Consider the following 26,112-nt stretch of genomic DNA (forward strand, 5'->3'; position numbering starts at 1 on the left):
TAATGACTTTATTTAGAGGAAATAAATGCAAATAGTGTTTAAATTAACCATAGTAAAAAGGGTTAGACGCTAGGTAAATGGTGTCAGATGGAAATAGCGTTAAAATTAAATAACGAAACAACGTTAAATTCACACTCTCACGACATGTAACGGGTGGACAGACAAACAGACTGACAAGCATATTATTTATATAGATTATCGAAAGGGAATGAGAGCGTCTCGTCAAAGAATGAATGTGCTGTCTTTGTTCATACCTCAGTCTACAATTAAGTTATGGTAAGAATAGGGCTCGTACAGGGAAGATATTAAAAAATGGAAATTGATAGAATGACTCAATGGGCTGTGGATATGTTGCAGGATTGTTAGACCAAATAGCCTCCTCCTGTGTCTAATTAAGTTTCCTTGTGCAGACACTTTGCAGGAGCAAGTTGTTCATTCATGGATATTTATTGCAGGAAGTCATTAGCTTGCGAGATTATAGATTACACATAGAAAGTTATTGGTTGTCGATATTTAAAAAAAAAAAAAACGTTGTTCACTCTTCTTGTTTGTAGCAATCCATAATTAACATATGATGAACTATTTAAAATATATAAAAGACAGAGAGAAAATGTATGGTGATGTCTAACGGTTGAATATCGTACTTTGTTTGGGTCCTTGTATTCACGGTATCTTGTTGGCTGTATCATACTGATTGTTTTGTCTCATTTCCAAGGATAAAATGAAGTCATCTTTGTTTTCTCATGGTTGTATTGCAAGTTTCTCTTCAACCCTGCCCTTCCTTCTCCATGTCTGTCTGAAATATTTTTCCTGATGTTATATCTCTGTCATGGTGTGATTTTTACCTTACACACCAAATGTCATTTCTCGCTCTTCGTAATTACTCTTGTAACCAATGTAATGCAGTGAAGTTTTGCGTAATCATGATCACATAGCAACAATTTGTTCTGAACTCTGGATGCCTTTGAGAGACTTTGCTTAGAGACTGCTTGCTAGAAACAGGAGGGTGTGCTGTATCTTGGAGCATGCTTTCTTCATAATTTTAAACCACCTGTTGCATCTGCATTCAGGGTCTGTTAAAGATACCATGATATCTTGAGCAAGAGTAGGCAGAATTCCATAGCCAAATTCTGGAGCCACTTTACAATTTAGCACCAATCTCTACCACCCCTCCCTACCGCTTCGACCCCGGGATGTGTCCCTTTTTGCCCCAACGTCCAACTGTGTTTTTTTCAAGCACTTCTGCAATTTCTGTGATTCTAAATAAGGAGTTGTGTGTTTTACCCAAAAATAATCAAAATGGAATGTGGTTTCATATATGTATTTTCATAAAAAGCTGATTTTTATTATCACCAGCAGAAGCCCATGATAAAATGCCATGATATTAAAAAAAGAGGGAAGCCTTTAATTCTTGTGCTGGTGGAAAGACCTCAAAATGGGAGGTTATATATTTCTTAACAGCAAAAAGAAGAAAAAAATTGGGGGGTGATTGAGGCAACGGACTGTTGCCTGCCTATACACCGCCTGGGTTCAAATTGTTTTTGTCTGATTGAAAAAAAATGATAATTTTCTTGAAGGTTTAGATTAATTTGAAGCAACTTTTAATTAATGACCATTCATTTAATTAATTAATTTAATTCTTTTCTCTATGAGGAGTTTGTTCGTATTTTAGGCTGGGACAGACAGACAGACACAGATCTATACCATTAGCCTATTATAATTATACGGCTGGTTCACACGGAACATCCACGCAATGTAAAATGTGACCTCAACAATATCATGCAAAAAATAGCTAAATGTTATGCAAATAAACTCTAAACCAACCCCCCTCTTCCTCTGCCCCTTTACTCTCCCCCACCCCCCTTCTCTCATCTCTCCGCCCTATCTCCACTCTCTCCCCTCCCCCCACTCTCCTCTTTCCTCGCACCCTCTCTCTCCTCCTCCCTAACCCCCCCACACCCTCTCGCCGCTCCCTCCTCTTGCCTCTCCCCTCTCTCTGCTCTTTCTCTCTTCCTCTCTCTCACCCCACCCCCATGCCCTCTCGCCTCTCCCTCCTCTTCGCCTCTCTCCCCACTTTCACCCATGCTCTTTTCTTTCTCCTCTCCTTCCTCTCTCCACTCTCCTCTTCCTCCCCCATCCCACCCCCCACTCTCCTCTCTTTATTCTCCCCCTCCCTACTCTCCCCCTCCCGACTCTCCCTCCTCCCTCTCTCCTCTCCCCCATCTCCCCCCTCCACCTCCCCTCCCCCCACCTCCCCTCTGCAAGTACTGTCAGACTCCAACATTTGCAGTTCATAAAACGTGACCTGCTTCTACATTTGTGGCCATGTGCTTAGGGTTTTTCACGCATATTCAGGGTTTTTCACGGGGTTTTGATTTTCCCTTTTGAATCCACAAACCGCTGACAACCTATCCCCATTTTCCCCATTGAAACAATGTCCTTGTATTCACAGATTTGACATTCGCAGAATTTTTCAGGAACGTATCCCCCGTGAATGTCGGAGTCCGACAGGATAATAATACATACTCGCAGAAGTTACCATTGCTTTGCTGATGGATTTAATTGAAAGGCAACATATTGTACTTCATAAACATTCTGCTCTATTCACTCTAATTTGCCCGAGGCCATCTCACATCTGCTTCGAAGTCATCTAACTTCACCTTCATCAACCATCGTTGCTGCTTATATATGGCATGAGCAAAAATCACTTCCACTTCGCTGCGAATCTGTGCTGGATTCAAAATGAAACATTTTGAAAATTTCAAATTATTCAACATCACCGTAATGCATATTATCGAGTTGTTTAAACTTTCTTTATAGAAGATTTGTAATACCGGCTACCACCGGGTGACGCTATATGATACACATTTACATAGAGAGAACGGGGATCTTCCCCCCACCCTGAACCCCCTCCTCCAGATATGCTACCCCAACAGAAACCATACTTGGGGAACCCTGAGGCAACATGCAAATTTGGTTGGATTTGGTTTGGTATTTTTTTTTCCGTTTTTGAAGCATATATTAGCAAACAAATGTGAAATGAGCTTTATATATTAGATGCGAGCAAATACAACCCGTTGCTTCGCTGATGGGAATATGAAGGGGAGGAGTAAGAAGGAGGATGGAGAGAGAGGAGGGGGTGACGGGAGGGAGGGGAGGTGGAGAGAGAGGTGGAGAGAGAGAGTGGGGGAGGGGGAGGGAGGGAGAGAGGAGGGAGCAGACAGCAAGGATGGAGGAGGGATGGGGAAGCTAGGAGGGGTGAGGAAGGGGGAAGAGCGAGGAAAAGGGAGGGTGGGGAGAGCAATTCCTCACCAAACATCGCTATACACTCCGGGAGGGTGGGGGTTGGGAATGAGGAACAGAGGTTAAAGTGGGGAGGGGGATTGGAAGGAGATAAGTGTGAAGGTAGGTGGAGGGAAGGCAGCGTGAGGGCAAGGGAAGGTAAGGCAGTGAGAGGGGAAGAAAATGCGGTGTGAGGGGAAGGGAAGGCAGTGCAAGGGGAAGGAAAGGCAGCATGAGGGGAAGGGAAGGAAAGGCAGCATGAGGGGCGGGGATGGGAAGGGCGATAAAACGTGCCCAAACAGCAACATTTTCTTTTTAACCATACACACCACAGTCCCCTCAATAGAGGGGGAGGATGGAGGAGCAGTGCGAGGGAGGGTGTGGAAGAGAAAAGGAAAAGAGTGGGAGTGAGGGAGGGGGGAGGGGTCAGAGACAAAGGTGGGAGAGAGGGGTGAGAGAGGGAGAGGTGTGGGAGGGGTGAGGGGGTAGAGAGGGAGGGGGATAGGGGGAGAGGGGTGAGCGATTCCAGAAGATGTGGCGGCCAGTTTAACATCTTTCCGAGAGACGGCACACACATTGATGAATCACCCTGCCGGTGAAACACCGGGATGAAAGTTTTTGTAGCTGGGTCTGGATTCAAACCCAGGCTAGACAGCTATTAGTGAGCATGCGTACCTGTCAGCTCTCCTGCCATAATGTGGTGATTCATTGCTTTGTAACCAAAAACATTTTTTACTCATTGTAATCATCTAATTTATTTTGCCTGCCTCTCTTCGGAAATGTCCCCACGGACAATCGCACATGGTGTCGCCATGGAAGCTTGTAGAGATCGAAGCTTGAAGAGTACTTCAAGTAAGCACTCCAACAACACGTTGACGAAACTTTTAAAACTGAAACATTTAATTTTTTATGCATATTTATTTATGCTGAAGTGATGGGTCATATTATGAAAGGAGATTGTCCAAAAAGGGGAAACGTAGTGTAAAATACAATTGCACATTTTCAGTAAGCCAGCCTGAAGGGGCTGATTCATACACACCACAGTCTCCTCAATAGGGATAGGTAAGGGTTCTTACCCTCCTCTTCGAAGAAGATTGCAAATCCTTTGCCGGATTGCAAATCCCTCCTTTGCCGGATTGCAAATCCGACTACCAACCTCATCAGACATCAACAGTCTGATGCACCGCAGAACAATGCGGGGGGCCAATGTGGGTGAGAAGCCCCTGAACTTTGTTCTTTCTGATAGACATACAGTATTCAGTGACAGTGCGAATATTGTGGAGCGCTCACCAAGTGGCTTAAGCATTCAGAGAAGCACTCCAACAAAACGGTTGATAAGGAACTCGCTTGGCAAGCGATTAGCAATCGCCGATCTATCATATTAATCACCTCCCGGAGATGCACAAGATATCAAACTATTCCGAATTGGACAAATGAACTCTTATTTTTAGCAGTCAGAACTGCTGCTAAGTTCAAATCTGGAGCTTAAATTTTGTAATTTGGCTTAATTTAAGAGTTTCTCGAGCTTATGACATGTGTGAAAATTAAATGAAGCCACAAACGCTGCAGTCTCTGGGCATTTATAAGCATCCCAATGTATCCAGCAATTCATAGGTATGATGATCGGGCATTCGATGATATAAGTGAGGAAAGTGGAAAAAAACCCCTTATTTTTAAGAAATCGTTGCGACCTGTGCCAAGCCAAGGCATTATTGAGCAGGCCAGAAAAAATGGTGGCTTAGGAGTTTTGCGAGCTGACAGAGGGCTGACCAAGATGGCTTGCCGCCATATTGGTAAGGCTTATTTTGGTTTTTTGTGGTGAGCACTCCATAAATTATCTTCAAAAGTGGTGTTTAAATGAACCCAAACACCCAATTTTCATTCATGTACCACCTTGGAGTTCCCTTAGTATGCATGCAAGTTTGGAGCCGCTCTGTTTCATGGTCTTGGAGTTATGGAGGAGACGGACGGACGGACTGACAGGTGGACACACACTGACATTAATTATTATTGAATAGATTATTTTTATGTACCAAATGATCGGGCCATAAGATAATATGGTGCTTTTATTTCTGTTTTGAATAGTGAAAATGATTCTGCTCTGTTAACGTTTTGAAAGAAACCAGTGTTACAGAGCCCTGAAGGTTTTTCTTAATTGCAATCTGCCCTGAGCTATGTCTGTCAGCATCTTATCTACAAGGGATGTTTTATCAACTAAAGAGTTGGTTTACCGCCTTGGGTAACGGTGAAATTGACTCTTTAAATGTAAGCCCTTATATTGGAACAAAAGAGACACTTTGCTCTGATGAAGGGCTAACACTTGAAATGCCAGCTCCACCTCATTTCCATACGTACGTACATACATACATACATACATACATACATACATACATACATGGGGAACATACACCAAAGTGTGTCACTGCGTCCACTTTCTGTCGGTACTCCAGGGGCCTCTGTCTGGCCATCCCCAGGCAAATGCCTGGCCCATCCCCATCTCTTGGGGATAGGATATTCCAGGCACCCACCCAAAGGGACCGTCTTAGGTTAACCCAAGGAGACCACCTTCTGGTGGATGACACCTCAGCACCACCCTGCCACACACTTCAGTGTGTTTTGCAGAATGAGGTATTTTGTGGTGGCCGGATTGCAAATCCTACCACCAACCTCGTAGGGAAGGTGACCAACTGCAGGAGGACATCCGCAGATGCAGTTGGCACCAGATATGGAGGGCTATTGGCTCACAAGTAGCTCCTCCACCCTTTGGCAGGTTTTTGTATTTATTCCTGCTGGGTGTCCATGTCCATACACCCTCCACACCAGAGGGACCTGTTGGGGGAGCCACTTTAGTCGCCGACACTCAACCACGAACAGATTAGTACCGGTTTACATGTTACCCATAGCAAGTCATAGATCTGATCTGGCCTGACCTGACAATCAGGGTTTGGCACCACTGCATCAGCCAAGCTGCTCTATACCATTTTTTCACACAGCACAACACAGAGCTTCCATCCTCAAGCGATCCCCCAACCCTACCCTCTGAGTAGCCGGATTACAGGCACACGCCACTATGCCCGACTCATTTCCCATGGTGGTAAAAATTCTCTTTGTCAACCTTAAGCTGATGAAACCCATTGTTTATCTTGTCTGCCAATGCAGACCAAGACTAGCTTTCACATAGAAGAGTGTTCACTCTTTTCTACAAAGTTGTACCCATGATTGACGAGATCAAAAATGAAATACAATATCATGAAAGTGCCCAAACGTATAATACTCTAAAAGTATTTTATTTTTTTATGGACCACACAATTATTTGGGGGTTTATATTCCCAAGGATCCGTATGATATGTTCTCGAATACCCAAAATATGCAACACAATCCTCCCCAAGATAATATAACACAGTTACAAAGTGAAATACAGAATATTTTTTATTTTAAAAACATCACTCCAGAGATTTCAATGTAGAATTTCCACAGAAAATCGTATTAACATACTCGAGTGCAAAATTGCACTCGCAGTAGTCACAGGTTTCTTTCAGCAGTTCCATATAAACAAATATTCTAAATTTCATTGATGTCAACAATGTCGAACTCACATTTGAGGCTGAAGCTCAAGTTTCTGTTTTTCTGGACTTAAGACTTACACTTGATCTGAACATAACCTCCTAACCTTGTGACCGGCATGGAATTCAGATGGAACACACAATCAAACCTGACAATGTAAATAGCATGATGTTATTGTGTGCATCAAATCATTCATGCAAGTTTCTGACACACACCCATCTCTGTTAATTGCTTTATTGAGCTTTCCCAGCTTGTGCATCCATCATTTGTTGAGATACATCATCATTTGTTGAGATACTAGTTGAGATACTGGATATATTATCTTTGAGAATGTATGAGGAGCAGCTGAAGAAAACATGAGATAGGAGGTGAATATGAGGATCTGATATGAATAGGATCTGATAAAGATGTTTAAGATAATGAGGGGTACAAGACAAAATAAATGCGGACTTTTTCTCAGCTGAATGGACAGTGAGAGGATCAGGGGCCTATCCCTAACCTCAACAGCCTCAGAGTAAAGATCAGAGGATAGTTCGGATGATAGTAAGGCAGGGGTCCTTCACTCACAGAGTAATTATACCCCAGCCACTTAAGGTGGACGAAGGTTATGTTTTCATCCATGTTTGCCTGTCTATTTGTCAGTAGGATATCTCAAAAATCTTATGAACAGATTCAGACGAAACTTGGTAGACAGGTTGGGTGTGTGACAAGGATGAAGTGATTTGATATTGGTGAAGAATCGGATCCGAATCCGACTACTGGAGCTTTTTTAAGTGATTCTTCACCATTGAGAGATCGGGCCAAAAATGATGTATACAGCACGATATCTCAAAAAGTTATGTACAGATTCAGATAAAACTTGGTGAACAGGTTGGGTGTGTGACAAGGATGAATTGATTCGATTTTGGTTCAGGTCCGGATGCAGATCCAGCCTATCAGTGGGATACAAAACGTAAACTGTTCAGCATGGTAGAGGTATGAGCTCTACCGAGTGCCTTTCTAGTTCATGCACGGGATGTCTCCCTGGAAAGGTATTGACTGTAGATAGGCTTAAACTATTGTTGTGGTTGAGGAAATTCGCAAACCACCATTCAGGTCCCTTAGGTGAGATATCTCTGTAAGTATATGTGTAGTTAGCCCAAACCCGTTGTTTAGAGGGAATAAATGTCATTCATTCGGGCTGCGACCCTTTAAGATAGCCGTTTTTCTGTTCTATCTTTATTTTGAGCCAACCACGTCTCAACAGCCATCACACAACAACCACCAACCGCAACGCCGCTTCACAACAACAACAACAACGCCAACAGCCACGACCTTTACCGTCACATCTCGCTCTCGCAACCATCGCATCACCGCCATTCCCGCGCCGCTTGTGGGCACCGATCCTGGACTCGTACAGGGCGCGCGCCGAGCCACGGGTACAAAGTGCGGCCTTTCCGAGAAATCGGATCAAGAACGATTCACGCCCACTTCTGTTCCGTCCTATCAGCGAGCCTGGGGCGATTTGGTCCCGCCTCCAGGCGCGTCGGAGTATAATCGATATATGCAGATTCGAGGATCAGGAATGATTCACGCCCACTTTTCCTCTGTCCAATGGGCGAGCGTGGCTCCGCCCCCGAGCCGATCCTGATCCAAAAATCTGCATATGGTTTCTCCTGTCGCACTATAAAGCGCCGAGCGCGGGGCGAATCGGGGAAGAGTTGGAGAGTTGTGGCGGCGGCGAAATCAGTCGAGAGAGTGTCTGTCGGGGTCCGGAGAGCCTTGAGAAGCCAAGGAGCTTTGTGGAGGTCTGCGCTCGTGTGAGAGTCGGGGAGCTGCGGAGAGGGGAGGCCGGGAACGCGGTCGAGGTCGCAGTGGTGTCGCTCGTCGCGGGACCCAAGCCAGCCAGATATCCTCTTTCCCCCGAGCATCAACAACCCCCCCCTGTTTCCCCCCGTGCTGAGATAGTGTGAGAAGGGGGCCCCGTTCCCACCCCATTCCAGGCAGTGCCAGCGAGGCCCGCGGAGTCGGGGCGCCGCCGCCATTTTGCGGCTCATCACCAGACGGGTAGGCTCGACGCGGTCTCGGCCCCAGGCCCGTCTGCCCCCTTATCGTTGAGGGTGGCCCCCTTTTTCTTTTGCTTTGGAGTATATGTGTTGTCGGCGCCGTCTGTGAAGTAAAACTGTGTAAGTGTTGCCGTGTGCTCGTGTAGTCGGTAGTAGATCTGCATTGTGTTTCTTTTGTTGCAATTGCTTTTGGTGCGTAATTGTTGTTTCTTCTTTTGTTACATTTGCTTTTGGTGCATAATTGTGGTAATTGTATATGTGTGCTTTCCGTTTGCCGCGGAATAAATGTGCTTTATGTTGAACTGTTTCTCCCGTTTCGCTTTGTCTTTTCTCTAATTGAATCTCCATCTTACTTCACGTAAAGGGTTGGTCGTGGGCTAAATACGCCCGATAATTAATCGGAACCGTCGAGGTTGACGATAACACCGCTCGGTTATCCCGATAGTACGGAACGGGTCGCTTAAAGTGGCCCGTGTCCGAAGTCGACCTGCAGCGAGGTGCGATCGCCCGGTCTACCCTCCGTGTGGGTACTTAGGTAGGTCGAATTTGGCGAACAACCCTATCCCACGCGGGGGGCCGATTGGCACGATCGTGGTGAGGCCGAAAGGCCCACCCGTGACTAGTTCCCGGCGTTAGTCCGAGAGGGTCACGACGGGATTGTCCGTCCGGTGGGCGACGTGCCGCGATTCGAGTTACGTGGCCGCTCGCACGCCGGCGGGCGCGAATCCGCAACACTATTAATGCATGGAGTCAGATTAGGTAACTCGAAGCATTGGGAATTGTGGGGAACATGAATATTGGCAGGACTGGTAAGATTGCTTCCTTTATGGATATGTGAATGTTGTGATCGTGATGTCTGTGAGAGCGTCTCATCAAAGAGTGAACGTGTTGTCTTTGTTCATCCCTCACTCCACCACCCCTTTAGTGTGCTCCCCTCCCCTCTTTCCCAAAAAACAAAAAACTCTTGATTTTCCTGTGTCTGCTCACAGTTTACCTCCCCACTCATCCAAAGTTAAATCGATAAACTGATAGATTGAATTAATGTGGTGTTGATAAAGTGCAGGCATGATGGACCATATGGCCTCCTCCTGTGTTGTTCCTTGCATTTCTTTGTACATCACGATAGTACAGTTTGTTTTAAAAGCTACAACCTCAATATTTCATTAACGCTCTAATCTACAGTGGAATTGATGCCATGTACATCCACCGGAGTTTCACCTTCTTCACAACTGGACAGAAGTATTAAAATATAGGCGGCATAGTTCAAGTTAAATTTCTCGTTTGGCTCCGAGCTAAATGTTTCCAGCCATATATTCCTCGTGAAACTGGCAAAAAAATGTTGAGGAAAAGAAAACAACAGAAGGCACTCAGAAGTCGTGAATCAAAAAAAAAAAAAATTAGCAGTGTAATGAAGCCTCAACTAATTACGAGATGAGAAAATTTCACACAAATGAGGCCAGTATTATTGGAAAGTGCAAGTTCAGCTGTTTATTAAGAATGTAAAAAGTGATCAGGGGTAGGAGGGAAAGGGGTGAGGGTTTGCTCCTCCATTGAAAAGCTATTCATATAATCAGTTTATAAAACCCAAAAGAGAAGGGTACTGTCACCTATAGGACAATGGACAAACAAATGTACTATTTTATTGTGGCCTCTCAGTTTTGCTTTATATTAAGTGTTAAACAACATGTGTGTGTATCCTTCATATCTCAGTTTGCTTTTTTTTACTCTCTTCGTAGGTTTTTTTTCACATGTTTTAAAGCACATGAAACGTTGGCATGAATCACGTAACGAGTAATGGAAAGGATGAGAAATGGGGGGAAAATGTTTTGCAGTGTTAAGGATCTTGGTTGATTGGAATGTACGGTACTTAAGATAAATCAGAAATGTGGATGAATAAAAATATGGATTGCTGAAGATCTCTTCCTTTGCTTCTCTCTTTTCAAATAGTTCTTCCTTGTCTCGCAGGCACCGTGTTTTATCAGTGTTTGCCTGGTGGCTGGGCACCAAGAGGACCTGATTTCAGCAACTGTACATCACCATGGGTCAACCAGATTGCACAAAAGGTCGATACTCTCTTGCACTTTTAATCGTAGAGGGTTTGGAATTCTGTTAGAACAGTGAGCTAAGCTTTGGATTCTGCCACTTTCCTGATGAAGAATAATATGCTGAAGTTAGAAGTGACCGACATAGAGAAGACGGTGATGGATCGTATGCTAATGAAGATGGAAGAGATGAAGATGCAGATGCAGACAGAGATGGACGTAATGGAGATAAATGCAAATGGTGATGAATAGAGACTGCCCAGCATGTGCACAGACTGATACAGAGTTCTCTCCACAGATCAAGAACGGAGAGAATGCTGCGAGTGTGGCGGAAGAACTGGCCCGCCGTACAGGAGGCAACATCTATGCTGGAGATGTGAGCTCATCCATGAAGCTAATGGAACAGCTGGTTGACATTCTTGATGCCCAACTGCAGGAGCTCACACCCAGCGAGAAAGAGTCTTCCACGCGCAGTTTCAGCAAGGTATGAAATCTTTTATGTGACCAGTTATCTTATTTCATTTTGCTCTGCATCATAGCTGTTCAATGTAGCTTTAATCGGTAGAATCTTCATTCAAATTACAGTAATCTTAATTTTCATTTTCATAATTATTATTATTGCCTCCGTGACCTGCATGCTGTCCATTGTATTCTCAAATAAAAGAATGTTGACTTTCAGTGCGCATCGGTTTCCACCATATCCTCATTTTGTCACTTTAATCACTAGTCTTTTACTTGCAGATAAAACATAGATTTACCATCGGCTTTTGAAAACTCAAGACAATTCCCATTATTGTAGAAGTTCTTATGCATTGTAGTCATCGTTCTCAACATTTGCTGGTTTTTTTGTTTTGTTTTGTTACCTTCTTTTCATCGCTGTCAGCTCCAGAAACGGGATCGGCTCTGCCGGGAATACATGCAGGTACCCACCTTTCTGGCCCTTTTGTACACTTGCCTGTGTGAGGAATGCTGCCTCTACAAATCCTGCCATTCGGCAGGCAATTATATATTTGGCCAATTATATTATTGCATCATTAAAGAGATAAAGTTTTTTTTTTTTTTTTAAATCAACTTCTGGCTATTTCATGAAAATTGACTTTTTTTCACTTTTGAGATTCTTTTCTTGCATCGTTTACCCCAGATTTAATGAAATTGCTAAATTGAAGATGCGATAATTTATTGGCTTTAAATGAGAAACATTTCGCCACGTGGTTTGCATTGATGTGCAATCGTCGGCCACCTGATCTGCACCAAGGGAGGTACAATGTGAAAAATTTGGCAGATTGGAAAAGTAGTTTGCATTTAAATACAAGATGAAAATTTGAGGCAGATGTTTCCTTGCTCATGCAACCATATAGAGAGGCCATGTGGAAGTGCTGTGGTGTGTGTGTGTGTGTGTGTGTGTGTGTGTGTGTGTGTGTGTGTGTGTGTGTGTGTGTGTGTGTGTGTGTGTGTGTGTGTGTGTGTGTGTGTGTGTGTGTGTGTGTGTGTGTGTGTGTGTTTTCATTTACATTATCTCATGCTATCTCAGCATGAACAGGAGGTTAAAAGGACTTAAGGCCTAGTCCTGTAAGCATGAAGCCAAAGACCTATCCCTGTAAGCATGAGGCCTAAGACCTCACCTTGCAAGCATGAAGCCTGATGCCTCATCTTGTAAGTATGAATCATGAGGCTTATAATGCTTGGCCTCAGGCTTCATGGTTTCAGGGCTGAGCCTCAGGAGGGACACCCACAAAAAGTTTTTGCATGGTTGCATGTCAGAGTTTGAAGGCTGAGGATAAGACAATCATCCATCACTTTAATACTCTCCTCGTGCATGCTCAGCCTGTTGTTATGCATGTTAAGCATACTACACTGCTTATTTTCATCAAACTGAAAGTTTGAAACTGCGTTGATTGTGCTCATGAATGTTTTTTTGCTCATGAATATGTAAATACGCACTTAAAGTGCACTAGTTCTGTTTGTTGTGCTTTTGTTTCCTCTTGATATATTTTGATTCTCACACTTTTTTCCTCTTTCTTTGTTTATGAATTCAAAATTCCAATTACACGCATCACGAGCAGCACCATTTCCACCTAGTGATGAAATTATTGAACCTGTGTTGACATCATTCACACAAAGTGTCAAAATCCGTGCTGGCTACCACCTCTTCCTCACAATTGTGACACCGTGTGACAACTACCATGTTGTACCAACTAACCTGTGTCTAGCTTCTTGTCATCGTAGCACTGTTGCACCGCATATCTTTTTCATTGCACATTATGCATGCAGATCCGATTGACACTTTCTACATTGCAATGTGAAATGAGATGATGTTCTTGAAGCATTGAGAAACAGCTTGGTAAAAAGTGTTTGAGGTATTTCTCATAAATGTGTTTTCACAAAGCAAAGCACAAGGAATCAATCATTTTAGCTCACTTGGAACGTAGTTTCTTGGAGCTTATGGGATGGTGCGTCTGTCCGTCCGTCTGTCCGTCAATCCGTCTGTCCGTAAACACTTGCAACTTATTCTCCAAAACTGCTGATGTGATTGTAACCAAACTTGGCTAAAATGATGTTTGGTTTGTTCACGGCATTAAAAAAAATCGGTGTCTGAGTGGGTCTACCGGGGATCAAACTGGGTCCAGGTTTGACCCCCCAAAATAGGTATTTGCTTTTAATTTTATGGAAAATTCACCACATCCTTCATTACCCCTGATGTACCAAAGTTTTCTCATGGCATTAAGGAAATCAGGGTCAAGGGGGGGTATGTGAGGTGTCAAAGTGGGTCGAGGTTTAACCCCCCCAAAACAAGTATTTGCTTTCTTCTCTGAAACCGCACACATGATTTTGATGAAACTTGACCACAACCTTCATCATCCTTGATGTACTAATGTTTGTTCACGGCATAAAAAAAATTGGGGTCTAAGGGCGTCAACGGGGGAGTTGCCCCCCCCCCCAAAGTAGGTATTTGTTTTCTTCTCAGAAATTACACAAAATTCCGATGAAACTTTCCACAGCCTTCATCATCTGTGATGTACCAAAGTTTTTTTCACGACATTAAAAAAAAAAAATCAGGCCCACAACATTGGTTCATTGGAACATTTTGCTGATTCCATCCCACGTTGACTTCCTCCTCAGTATTATTATTCTATCAGATGAATGTCCAGGGGTATTTCCCCTCATTTTATTTTATTCTGATAACCGTATGCAATAGTTATTGTTATAGTTTTAAGCTATTCTGATGCAGTTAATAAAAAATAAAAAGAAGAACTCCTTAACTTCCTTGGCCAGCAACTTGGCTTGTGAGTCATCCATAGCAAAGAAGCACCTAGGGGCAACCACAAGCCATATCCTTTGGTCGATGAGCTTTCCTCTTGGGGAACAATATGTATTGGTGCAAGTTTGATAGAGATAGTTCCTGCATTAAGAAAATGCACAAATGGAAAGAGAACAATCAATATGATTCCCAATAATACACAAAAGTGAAATTCCAAAACACTTTTTTTTCATACACGGTCTAGGCTCGTGGAAGAGCAAGGACACAGAACAGACCAGGACACAACATAAAGGGAACGGCAGGAGAAAGGGGAAACGCCAATAGCAGGGTGGAGGGAGAAGGTAGATGGAGACGGACAGACAAGGGATGCAGTTAATGATGAGGGTTAGGGGAGAGCGCAAGGGGTGGACAAGATTGTGATACACAAGCAAAATTTTGGTGGTGTGGGTGGTTTAACGGGTGTAGAAAAGATCATGAGATGGTGGTGAACAGCTGTCTTGAAGACTGGTAGAGAAAAATGAGATTGAAGAGTGTGTGGAAGGTGGTTCCACAGGCAGGAAAAGAGAGAAATAAATGAGTGGAGCTGAGCAGTGGTTCTGGATTTAGGCAGTTTCACTAGGAGGGGGTTTCTGGTGGACCGCGTGCATCCTGCAGATACTTGGAGGGGACAGCACAGAGAGGTCAGAGGATGCAAGGCCAGTCATGAGGCAGAATAAGACAGAGAGACTCCAATGATCTTGAAAACATTGCTTTCCGTGCTGTCAAGCTCAGCAAGATTTGAGGTAGGGGAGAGCAGTATTCCATCAAGCTGAGGATGAAGGATTTGTCGGTGGATAGGAGTTCAGGTGTGCCAAGGAAGGACTTTGCACAACGAAGAATGCCCTGTCGGCATCTGTCTTTGGAGGCCATCTTTGAAATGTGGCTTGCCAAAGAGAGATCATGGTTGAGAAAATACATGGGAGGGTTTGTGGAATGGGAGAGAGACAGAGAGAGAGAGAGACAGATATTTGTCAGGATTGAAAGATATGTTCCAAGTTTGATGTTTGACCAATTTTTGATGTTGTCAAGATCTGAGGAGAGAGGAGGCTAATGCCTGTCTGTCAGAAGGATGAGGGATGTCTGTCAGAAGGATGTCAGAAGCTAATGCCTGTCTGTCTGTCATGGCAGAGAGTGGAGTCATCAGCAAAGAGATAAAGAGGATTTTCCAGAGAGTCGGAGAAATCATAAATGAAGATTAGGAATAGGATAGCAGCCGAGAACACTGCCTTTGGGTACTCCAGCTCTGACAGGGAGAGGAGATGAAAGGGTTCTGTTGAGAGCCACATGTTGTCTACAAGAGGGCAGGAAGTCAGCAATCCAAGAGTGGAGTTGGCCTTGGATTCCACAGGCAGACAGTTTGGAGAGCAAGACAGGATGCCAGACTGTATCAAAAGCTCGAGATATGTCCAGAGAGACGACCTTGGTCTCATATCTGATATTGAGAGCCTCCACCATTGTTTGTAGAGTAAGAGCAGCATGTCCAAGGTAGAGTGACCAGGTCTGAATTCAAATTGATCATCTGAGATGAGGCTGTTGGAGAAATGGAATAATATGACTCTACCTGTCAAAAGTTTTAGAACATCCACATTTTTCCAGTTTTTACTGAAATTTAAGCAGTTCAAGTCCAGTGAATAACCTGAAATGGTACAAAGCTAAGCGGTAAACTGCCAGAGGTTAAAAAAAAAGTTTATGTCACCAAAAACTGAAAAATAGTGTAAATTTCAGAGTTGTTAAAAAGACCCTTTTCAGGGAACAAGTAATGGGTTAGCAACTGCAGCTGTTCTGCAGCAATGGAAGTAAATTAAGCCTTGAAAGTTGATGCAAACAATTCCTACAGGTGTCCCACCTTTTGTTGATTCGGTACAACCCCTCTTTCTGTATGAAAGCAGTGTTGGAATAGACTGTGTTGCAACACCCTCTGAAGCATTATTTGGACAATATTGCACTGCAGGAAGTAGTTTATTGCTATCATAATGGTGAGAAAAAGACAATTAACAAAGGAAGACAGACAGACCATTATAACCCTTAAAAGTGGAGGTCTTTCCTTTAGAGAGATTGCAAAGAATCCAAGGTGTCAGTGAGTGCAGTTTCCTACACCATCAAAAGGCACTTGAAAACTGGAGGAAGCTCTGACAGGAAGAGGTCTGGCAGACCCAAAGCCACAACACAATCAGAAGACAAGTTTCTGAGAGCCAACAGCTTGCGTGATAGGCGGCTCAGAGGACAGCAGCTTCAAGCACAGCTTAACACTAGTCGAAGCAAGAACGTCTCAGTTTCAACTGTGAAGAGAAGACTACGAGCTGCAGGTTTGACAGGTTGAGTGGCAGCAAGAAAGCCATTGCTAAGATGGCAAAATAAGAAAAAGAGGCTTGCCTGGGCCATGAAGCACCACCAGTGGACCACTGAAAACTGAAAGAAGGTCTTATGGACCGATGAATCAAAATTTGAAATCTTCGGTTCATCACGCAGGGTTTTTGTACACCGTTGAGTAAGCGAAAGGATGGTTTCTCAGTGTGTGACACCAACTGTCAAACATGGAGGAGGAAGCGTGATGATCTGCGGCTCTTTTGCTGGATCCAGGGTCAGCGACTTGCACAGAGTGACTGGCACCCTGAACCAAAAGGGCCACTACAGCATTTTGCAGCGCCAAGCAATACTCTCTGGTCTCTGCCTAGTTGGTCAGGGGTTCATCCTACAGCAAGATAACGACCCAAAACATGCATCCAGACTATGCCAGAACTACCTTAGAAGAAAAGAACAAGACAGTTGGCTTCAAATCATGGAATGGCCAAGCACAGTCTCCAGACTTAAACCCCATTGAGCTGGTTTGGGATGAACTGGACAGAAGGGTGAAAGCAAAGCAACCTACAAGCGCAACACATTTGTGGGAACTTCTGCAGCAGTGTTGGGAAGAACTTTCCGAACAATATTTGATTTCCATTGTAGAAAGAATGCCACGAGTATGTTCGGCTGTTATATCTGTAAAAGGTGGCTACTTTGATGAGTCAAAAATTTAGATTAAATTTTGTTCAACAAAACGATTCCATGATTTCTTTTTTATCTGCAATTGTTTATTTGTTCTATGCTTTGATTTCAGAGTACATTGAAACATTAAACTGCTTAAATTTCAGTAAAAACTTGGAAAATGGGGGTGTTCTAAAACTCCTGACCGGTAGAGTATGACAACTGTGATGATGGATTCCATGACCTTGCTGATGATTGGAAGTAAGTAATTGGGCTGTACTTAAGGGGATTCGTTTTTGCACCTTTTATGTAATACTGTGATGTTGGCTGATTTCCAAGCAGATGGAAGATGACCTATGGTAAATGACAAGGGCAGAGTTCGGAAGCGCAAGAGCAGCAGAGCATGTTTTTAGGACACGTGAGCTGAATCCGTACGGTCCAGATGCAGTCAGAGTCGAGGGCTGCCAGAGACTTTTCCACCTTTTCAGGTGCAAAAGACAGAATTCAGGAGCAATTGGTTATGACTCGGAAGGATGGGTACAGAGAGGGAGGGGTTTGGGACACAAGATTTTGAAGCAACCACAGAATTGAGGCATTCGGCCATCTCACGAGTGGAGTAGGCTGTGGTGCTATTTGAAGTGAGGGAATATATGGAAGGAGCATATACCAGAGACCGACTTGACAAGGTGCCACCATGTTTTAGAGGAGGGAGACAAATTTGAAAGCTCCTTCTTGAGATTGGACAGGTGATTTTTCTGGCTCTCATGAGAGTAGACACATACTTCTTGTGGGCTTTGGGGAATGATCTGAGGTTACCTATGGTTGGATTTGCCTTCCAGGAGAATGCAAGTAGTTTTACAGCAGCTGCTTCACCACAGGATTCAGAGTACCAAGAGTGGTAGGATGGGTAAGATAATCAAAGATTAGATGGGATGATTCTGTGCATAAGAGTGCAGGTTTTTGTGGAAGAATTCCCAGGCTGAATTAATCAGTAGCGGTAGATATAGGGGACCAGTAAGGAAGTGTAAATTTTTAAAATAAAATATAAATAAAAGAATGCAAGTACACAAAGCGCAAATGTCGAAGCAAGTCACACTTTATGACCCTCGCATCACGGGATTGTCGGGGTCTGTCAGTATACAATTTGGTGTCTGTCTGTCTTTTTGACTGCGATACATTCAGTCATTACTTATCCAATCTCAATCAAACTTGACAGGAGGATTAAGGGTCACACAATATAGTTTATTGCAACTTCATTTGCTTTCCTCCCTTCGGGAGTTTTCCGCCTTGGGAAAAATCCTTGTTCAGGTGTACAGATAGCTTATCATGGCATTTTTCCAAGGCCACTTATAAGAATATTGTAATAACACCAATGATAAAAGCATAATGTTATTGATGACACAATATTAGTACAAACAAGGAGTGAGAATTGCTTTGCAATACATGTTCCTTACCGGTGCCAATGAATGCTTGGGAGACAAAAATGCATTTGCGTCTAACGTACGCTCGAGTCGATACCTGAACCAAAATTAAGAATAAAAAAACCTTATAACCCACCGTGTTTGGGTCTATTCTGCAAAATAAAAGGAAAAGCAATTTTCATGGAATGATATATTTTGTAGATGAGAAACAAATAAAGATAATGAGGATATGTCAGTTAAAACACATATCTCAGAAAACATTCAGTGTCATTTAAATGGTAGATCGTGGTACTGTATATATCGAGTCATGGTGCACGTGTACACTATCGATGTTCTGTGACAGATCTATAGGAACGAATGGTTATAGCCTTTTAAATTTCATGACGAATCGGTCTGCTGACATGTAAAATGTGGTGATGCGCAGGTTCGACTGATCATCGGTTAATAAGCAGGAAACTCGATCCTTTAAACTGTGTCCATGTCATCACGTGTGTATCACAGCGGAAGTTCCACAAGGGGCAAGTATGATTTGTTTGCCAAAGTGGTATTATTATTTTGTCGAGAAAATAGTTCCATTTATACTGTTGGATTGCATGCTAAGGCCTAAGTCACATTTGCCACGGCGGCCGTGGGGTCTACAAAATCTACGGCCACTAGCAATTATCGGGCGGCCGCAGTATTTCCACGGTCACACAATGTAGCAGTCACATATGTTTTTATTTTTCAGGGAGCCGCACGGCATATTTATAAATTGTGGAGACCGAAAACGTGGGGGTGCCGTACGGTCTTTGATTTCATGTCGCACGGTGACCTTAGCGCATTCCTGCGGCGGCCATAGAATTTTCAAGGCAGACGCAAGGTGCCTGCAAGGCGACCACAAAGCCACCGCAAGGCGACCGCAGGGGACCGCAGGGGGGCCCTAAGGCGAACGTGCGGCCAGACGGACGGTAACGAGTGGGTTGTTTTTTTTTTTACCAGTTCTTTTGTTTTGGCTTGTCGAATTGCTACGGCGAACGTAGAAATGAAAAAAGTTATAACTCCACGCTATAATTCCACGGCGACCCCTACGGCCTGTAAAATATAGCCAAACGGCGTAGGGCCACCCTGAGGCTACCGCAGAAACTCTGCGGCCGCCGCACGTTTCTGTCAATTCAGAGGGCGTACGGCCGCCGTATCCTAGCTGTAGAGCAAATGTGACTTAGGCCTAAGGAAACCCTTGATGTTTCATCTCTTAAAAAGATGAGAAAACATGGGATGTCGCAAAAATGTTTACGAATACTCGTGAGATGTCGAGATGGTTCCACGGCACTTGCTGATTGGATAACAAAAAGCTCAGAGAGAGAAGGAAGGAAAGGGAGCCAAGTGATTGCTTTGCTTTGCAAGTGGTTTTTCAAAGCAAGAATAGTCCAGTCTCAAGTCACGTTGGGTGTAAGAGTTTTTTTTCCCAGTACATTATTATACCTCATTAGGACTGTGGTTAGGCAGAATACTTACATCTCTGGTGGAGATGAGAATGCCATTGAGCTCTACAAATACACTAAAGAGGCCTGCATGGTGGATTCATCTCACGACTCGATTTGGAGCAGGATCCAAGGCATACTGTACTGCAGATTCAGGAGTTTGGAGTGACTGCCGAACTGTATAGAAGAGCAGAAAGCACGGACAGCCCGAAGCATCATTGAACATTACAGGAATGCCAGGCTCATGAAAGTCAAAGCAACATCATGTGCAGATCGGACTGACTGAATAAAACCGTGAATATTGCCTATACATTCGGCGTTGTACCTGTTTTTTCAATGCAGTTTCATTGTCTAATTACTGCAAGTGCTGTCTTGTTCATTGTAGCGTGCTTCGAAGTCACAGGCACCGGCTAACAAGTTCCTTGGTCCAAACAACCATCCTCTTTGCAGGATAACAAACCGGAGATGAAAATTAGTTTGCTTTCACACACGGATGTTAAAATCCTGATCGGCCATTGAATTAATACCAGGTGGGGTTGACTCATCCTGTCATCCTTCCGAGGTCGGCAAAATGAGTACCAGCTTCCTTGGATGATTGAGCCATTTCAGTATCCTGTGTCGGAGTGGCAACCCATCCAGGATTATGCCCAATTGCCAAGGAGACTGCTTTGGCAGCACCAACGCTCTGCATAGAGTATGGTCCCGATGTATGGATACATGTGCATCTGTACGAATAAAAGGGTTTGTGTGTGTTTGTCCTCCATAACTCCAAAACCAGAAAACTGAGCAGCCTGAAACTTTGCATGCATGCAAAAGAAAACTCCAAGGAAGTGCAAGAGTGAAAATTGGGTGTTTGTGTTAATTAAAACATCCCTTTTGGACATAATTAACGGCCTTATTTAATTATATCCTTCATGAGGCGGTCCTTGGCCACCTCGCTCTCTGGGGTCTGAAGGCCTTTCCTGGGTAACCTCGCTGGGGTTTGATGCCGCCATGTTTTTTGGCCTGCTTAACCATGCCTTGACTTGGAACAGGCCGCAACGATTTCTTAACGATAATGTTTCTTTTTTTCATTTTCTTCACTCGTATTGCATGCCTGTTCATCATAGCTACTAATTGTTCTATACATCACTTTTGTAAGTGCTATAGTTTTCAAATTTGGAGCTTGGAGCGATTTCATGTATTCTATGATACGTTTTTCACGATCTACTCTCACGGACTAATTAAAGTACATCAACAAAATATTATTTCGGTTTTGAAGATTGGATATCATCCGGCCTAAATAAGTGTCAATCTTTTGTGAAATTTGTTGTGAAATCTGATGATTTAAAGAAATAACGAGTCATAACTAAGCCAATATACCTATTTATTTTAAGCAAGCAAGGTTATGTTCCCTCCTCCATACATACACAAGAATCTGTGTAATTTCTAACGCATTAAACTTATCTTTTTCTCCTGTTTGGAAAATTATATTGAGTGAACAAAAACATTTCGAAACGTAACAAAATTAACCCGCTTCATTGAGTTGTATGATTTAATGCATTCACTGCTAGACCTCGCGCCCTGTCCCACTGAGGTACTGCCTATCCATAGCGTCTGCTAGATTTGTGTCTTTATTTTCTGAGGTTTCACGAGGTTCTCTACAGGGAATCAAAGCAAATCTGGAAAAAAGGACGTTTTAAAATAATGTTATCACGTTTATGTGGACTTCGAACCAATGCATCAGGTGACACGTTCACAGACGAGCAGGAAAAATGGCGCATTTTCTGCAATGCTTATTTCACAGGCGATTGAACTTTGCGATGTTTCCAGGGTTGTTCTGCATTAAGCTGCAACTCTTTTATGGATAAAGTCATTTTATGTCATGAATTCATTTTATTTCATTAACTGCTGCATGCACGGTGAAGATGGGCTTTAAAGTTAAAGGGATCCTTGATGGTATGCAGCGATAGCTTGGCCAACCGTTCCTTCTCAACCATTTATTTGGAGTGCTTGCATGAGTGTTTAAGCCACTTGCCGAGCGCCCATTGTCAAAAGCGGTACGCGCTACGTCCTTCTGAGTGAATAGTTCACTCTCCACAGACGCTTTTGCCTTACCCCGTCATTCAGGGCAAGTTGTTTGTGCTCCGTCATCCTGAGCGAGTGGTTTGTGCTCCGTCATCCGGAGCGAGTGGTTTGTGCTCCATCATCCTGAGCGAGCGGTTCATGTGCGTCACACTGAGCGAGCGGTTTACGTGCGTTACCCTGAACGAGCATTTCACACTCCGTCACCCTGAGCGAGAATTTCACGCTACGTCACCCTGAGCGAGCGGTTCGTGCTCCGTCAACCAAAGCGAGCGGTTCGCGCTCCGTCAACCTGAGCGAGCATTTCACGCTACGTCACCCTGAGCGAGCGGTTCGTGCTCCATCAGCCAAAGCGAGCGGTTCGTGCTCCGTCAACCTGAGCAAGCGGTTCACACTCCGTCAACCTAAGTGAGCGGTTTGCACTCTGTCAACCTGAGCGAGTGGTTCGTGCTCCGTCAACCTGAGCGAGCGGTTGGCGCTCCATCACCCTGAGCGAGTGGTTCGTGCTCCGTCAACCTGAGTGAGCGGTTCGCGCTCTGTCAACCTGAGCGAGGGGTTCGTGCCCTGTCACCCTGAGTGAGTGGTTCACGCTCCGTCGCCCTGAGCGAGAGGTTCACGCTCCGTCACCCTGAACGAGAGGTTCGCACTCCGTCACCCTGAGAGAGCGGTTCGCGCTCCGTCACCCTGAGTGAGTGGTCCGCGCTCCGTCACCTTGAGCGAGTGGTCCGCGCTCCGTCACCCTGAGCGAGTGGTCCGTGCTCCGTCACCCTGAGAGAACGGTCCGCGCTCCGTCACCCTGAGCGAGCGGTCCGTGCTCCGTCACCCTGAGTGAGTGGTCCGCGCTCCGTTACCCTGAGCGAGTGGTCCGCGCTCCATCACCCTGAGCGAGTGGTCCGTGCTCCGTCACCCTGAGCGAGTGGTCCGTGCTCCGTCACGCTGAGCGAGTGGTCCGTGCTCCGTCACCCTGAACGAGAGGTTCGCGCTCCGTCACCCTGAGAGAACAGTCCGCGCTCCGTCACCCTGAGCAAGTGGTCCGTGCTCCGTCACCCTGAACGAGAGGTTCGCGCTCCGTCACCCTGAGAGAACGGTTCGCGCTCCGTCACCCTGAGCGAGCGGTTCGCGCTCCGTCACCCTGAACGAGTGGTCTGTGCTCCGTCACCCTGAGCGAGCGGTCCGCGCTCCGTCACCCTGAGCGAGTGGTCCGCGCTCCGTCACCCTGAGCGAGTGGTCCGCGCTCCGTCACCCTGAGCGAGTGGTCCGCGCTCCGTTACCCTGAGCGAATGGTCCGCGCTCCATCACCCTGAGCGAGTGGTCCGCGCTCCGTCACCCTGAGCGAGTGGTCCGTGCTCCGTCACGCTGAGCGAGTGGTCCGTGCTCCGTCACCCTGAGCGAGTTGTGAAATACTCGTAACACCCGATTTCCGAGTTGTTTGCCGTATTAACGTGTTTTCTGAATTACCGAAACAATTATTTTCACACCTGTCACGCAGCTGTTTATAAAGGATAATGTTTGTGAACATATCCCTGGAACATCTATATAAATGTAACGTTGTTTTTCGGTGAAAGCTACTCAAGGTTTCTGGGTTGGAAACAGTACGTACTGCAGTCGGTATTCACACTGACTTCAACCTGCCGATTCCTGAAAAATTGCCGATATCGGCAAAGCGTGCGTGTGCGTGTGCGTGTGCGTGTGTGTGTGTGTGTGGGTGTGTGTGTGTGTGTTGTTTCATAAAGCATAACATATTCTTTTTGCTAACTCCCCTACTCCCCCCCCCTCTGTCTGTCTGTCTGTCTGTCTCTGTCTGTCTGTCTGTCTCTCTGTCTGTCTCTCTCTCTCTGTCTGTCTGTCTGTCTCTGTCTGTCTCTGTCTCTGGACATTTCTGGATGGTGGTTATGTCTGGACGGTGTTTGTCTCTGGATGCGTCCGGGTGGTTTTTGTCTCTGGGCGGTGTTTGTCTCCGGACAGCTTGGCTCCGGATGCGTTCTGGGGGTATTTATGTCTGGACAGGAATTTGTCTCCGGACGGGAGGTTGTCTCCGGACGGGAGTTTGTCTCCGGACGGGAGTTTGTCTCCGGACGGGAGTTTGTCTCCGGACGGGAGTTTGTCTCCGGACGGGAGTTTGTCTCCGGACGGGAGTTTGTCTCCGGACGGGAGTTTGTCTCCGGATGGGAGTTTGTCTCCTTGCTGTGTTTGTAGTATCCACCCATCCAATGGGACCATACTCTGCAGAGCGTTGGTGCTGCCTATGCAGTCTCCTTGGCTATTGGGTACAATCCTGGATGGGTCACCACTCCGACGCAGGACGCTTGAATGGTTCAATCATCCCAGCAAGCTGGTACTCATTTTGCCGACCTCGGAAGGATGACAGGCTGAGTCAACCCCACCTGGTATTAATTCAATGTGATAAGCAGTATTTGAACTCAGGATCTTTGGATCCAAAGCCAGCCACCCTAACCACCAAGCCAACACCAGACATGTTTATAATTTGAGCGGTAGAAAATGGATTTCAGGCATTATTTTGTTTCCATCTTCACTGTTATTCTATGCAGAATCATTTTGATGAGATGGTATGAATCGTAATTAACGCTCCACCACACGTAAAACCTTCCCTTCCTCTCACCTCACACTGCCTTCCATTCCCCCACCCCTCCTCACTCCCCCTTTCTCCTCTCTCCTTTCCCCTCCACCTCTGCACTCTCCCTGCTCTTTCTCCCCCACCCCTCTTCCCTCTTTTTCTCCCTCCCCCTTTAGTGTAACCATCAGCGAAGCGACGGGTGGTATTTTCTAGTGTAAAACATACAAAAGAACTGTAATTACAGATCTGACAATTAAACTTGCAAAAAAAAACAAACCTGTTTTTGTACCTTTGATCATGTACATTAACTTGGCCCCTTGTGGTTATGTCACTGCCGTATGGTAAAATATTGCACCGTATAACCCTTACACGGGTATAGCCCGCAGGTGGAATTTTTTGAACTTTTTTAACGTATAACCCATGGGTTATTTGCGTGAAAATAAGGTCGTTTTAAGTAACTGAACTTCATTTTGATGACTTTTGTTTTCAGCAGTCACATTCATCACATGTTTGCTAAAACCTTTCTTTGTAGGTGCATGGTCCATGTGCAGCACGTTTGCTATCCAGCCTCGCATCCCCCTTATTGGAGTGGCCCACAGAGCCACTCCCTGCTTGCAATGTGGATCAGGCAAAGCTGACACAAATGCAAAGCTGCCCTTATTGTCACACTCAATTTTTCTGTCTGTGAAGGCGCTGTCACACCTTTACGATCTAGCCAGCAATGGCAACGTATAAAAATGTATGTAAAACGTTGGCGTACGCTGAAATTTTGATGTTTTTTTTAAAGTTTTTGGCGTATTCATAACGTGCTATGAATGCATAACATATTAGTAACGTACACAGAACGTTTCGTTGTCTTATAGATAAACTTATACCAAGGAATGATTAGCCTGTTGTTGGCGTTCACAACCTATGCCCAACGATAGTTGACATAGCGCGCTGCACGTATCGCCGACGATCACGTGGCGTAGCCTATTAAAAAGCTGCCGCTCGCTTATTCAAATCATAACTGCCTGAGAATTGGAAGTGTCAACATCGCAGTTACACCTTGACGATTTAGCCAGCATATGCCGACCTCTGAAAAATGTGTCTAAAACACTGGCACAAGTCGAATACGTGATGGGTAAGTTTGGTTTACGTGAAGAGCACTCTGAAAAACGATGAAGTATTCTGTCATACGTCGTAGTACGTCTAGTACGTCGTGAAATTTCAAGCATACTGAAATTTTTACGACGTACTCGCCGTATGGCTCACAAATTCCGCTGCGCTGGGAATAAGTTGTAGGCACGATATGCGATCGTTGACACAAGTCGACACAAGTTCCTTGTAAGTTACTCATAAGTCGAAACACGTCGAGCTAATGTTTAGCATACCCGAAACTTATTTTCTCCGTCAAG

General features: G+C 44.8%; 1 protein-coding gene across 42 annotated transcripts in view; it reads left to right on the top strand.

Annotated features, from left to right (window-relative positions):
- LOC147016897 (adhesion G protein-coupled receptor L2-like) overlaps positions 1 to 26,112 on the top strand; it is a 619,880-nt gene that overhangs the window by 317,138 nt on the left and 276,630 nt on the right. For 30 of the 42 annotated variants that reach the window (XM_085846063.1, XM_085846064.1, XM_085846061.1 and 27 more), the window contains 3 exons: positions 10,857 to 10,954; positions 11,232 to 11,417; positions 11,817 to 11,855. In XM_085846063.1, coding sequence (XP_085702189.1) covers positions 10,857 to 10,954; positions 11,232 to 11,417; positions 11,817 to 11,855 — 323 coding nt within the window. The remainder of the gene's footprint in view (positions 1 to 10,856; positions 10,955 to 11,231; positions 11,418 to 11,816; positions 11,856 to 26,112) is intronic. The other 12 variants (XM_085846056.1, XM_085846059.1, XM_085846073.1 and 9 more) reach the window with 1 other exon arrangement.

Source organism: Eptatretus burgeri, chromosome 11 (assembly GCF_056783735.1).
Source record: "Eptatretus burgeri isolate ZD-2024b chromosome 11, Ebu_testis_v1, whole genome shotgun sequence".
NCBI lineage: Eukaryota > Metazoa > Chordata > Myxini > Myxiniformes > Myxinidae > Eptatretus > Eptatretus burgeri.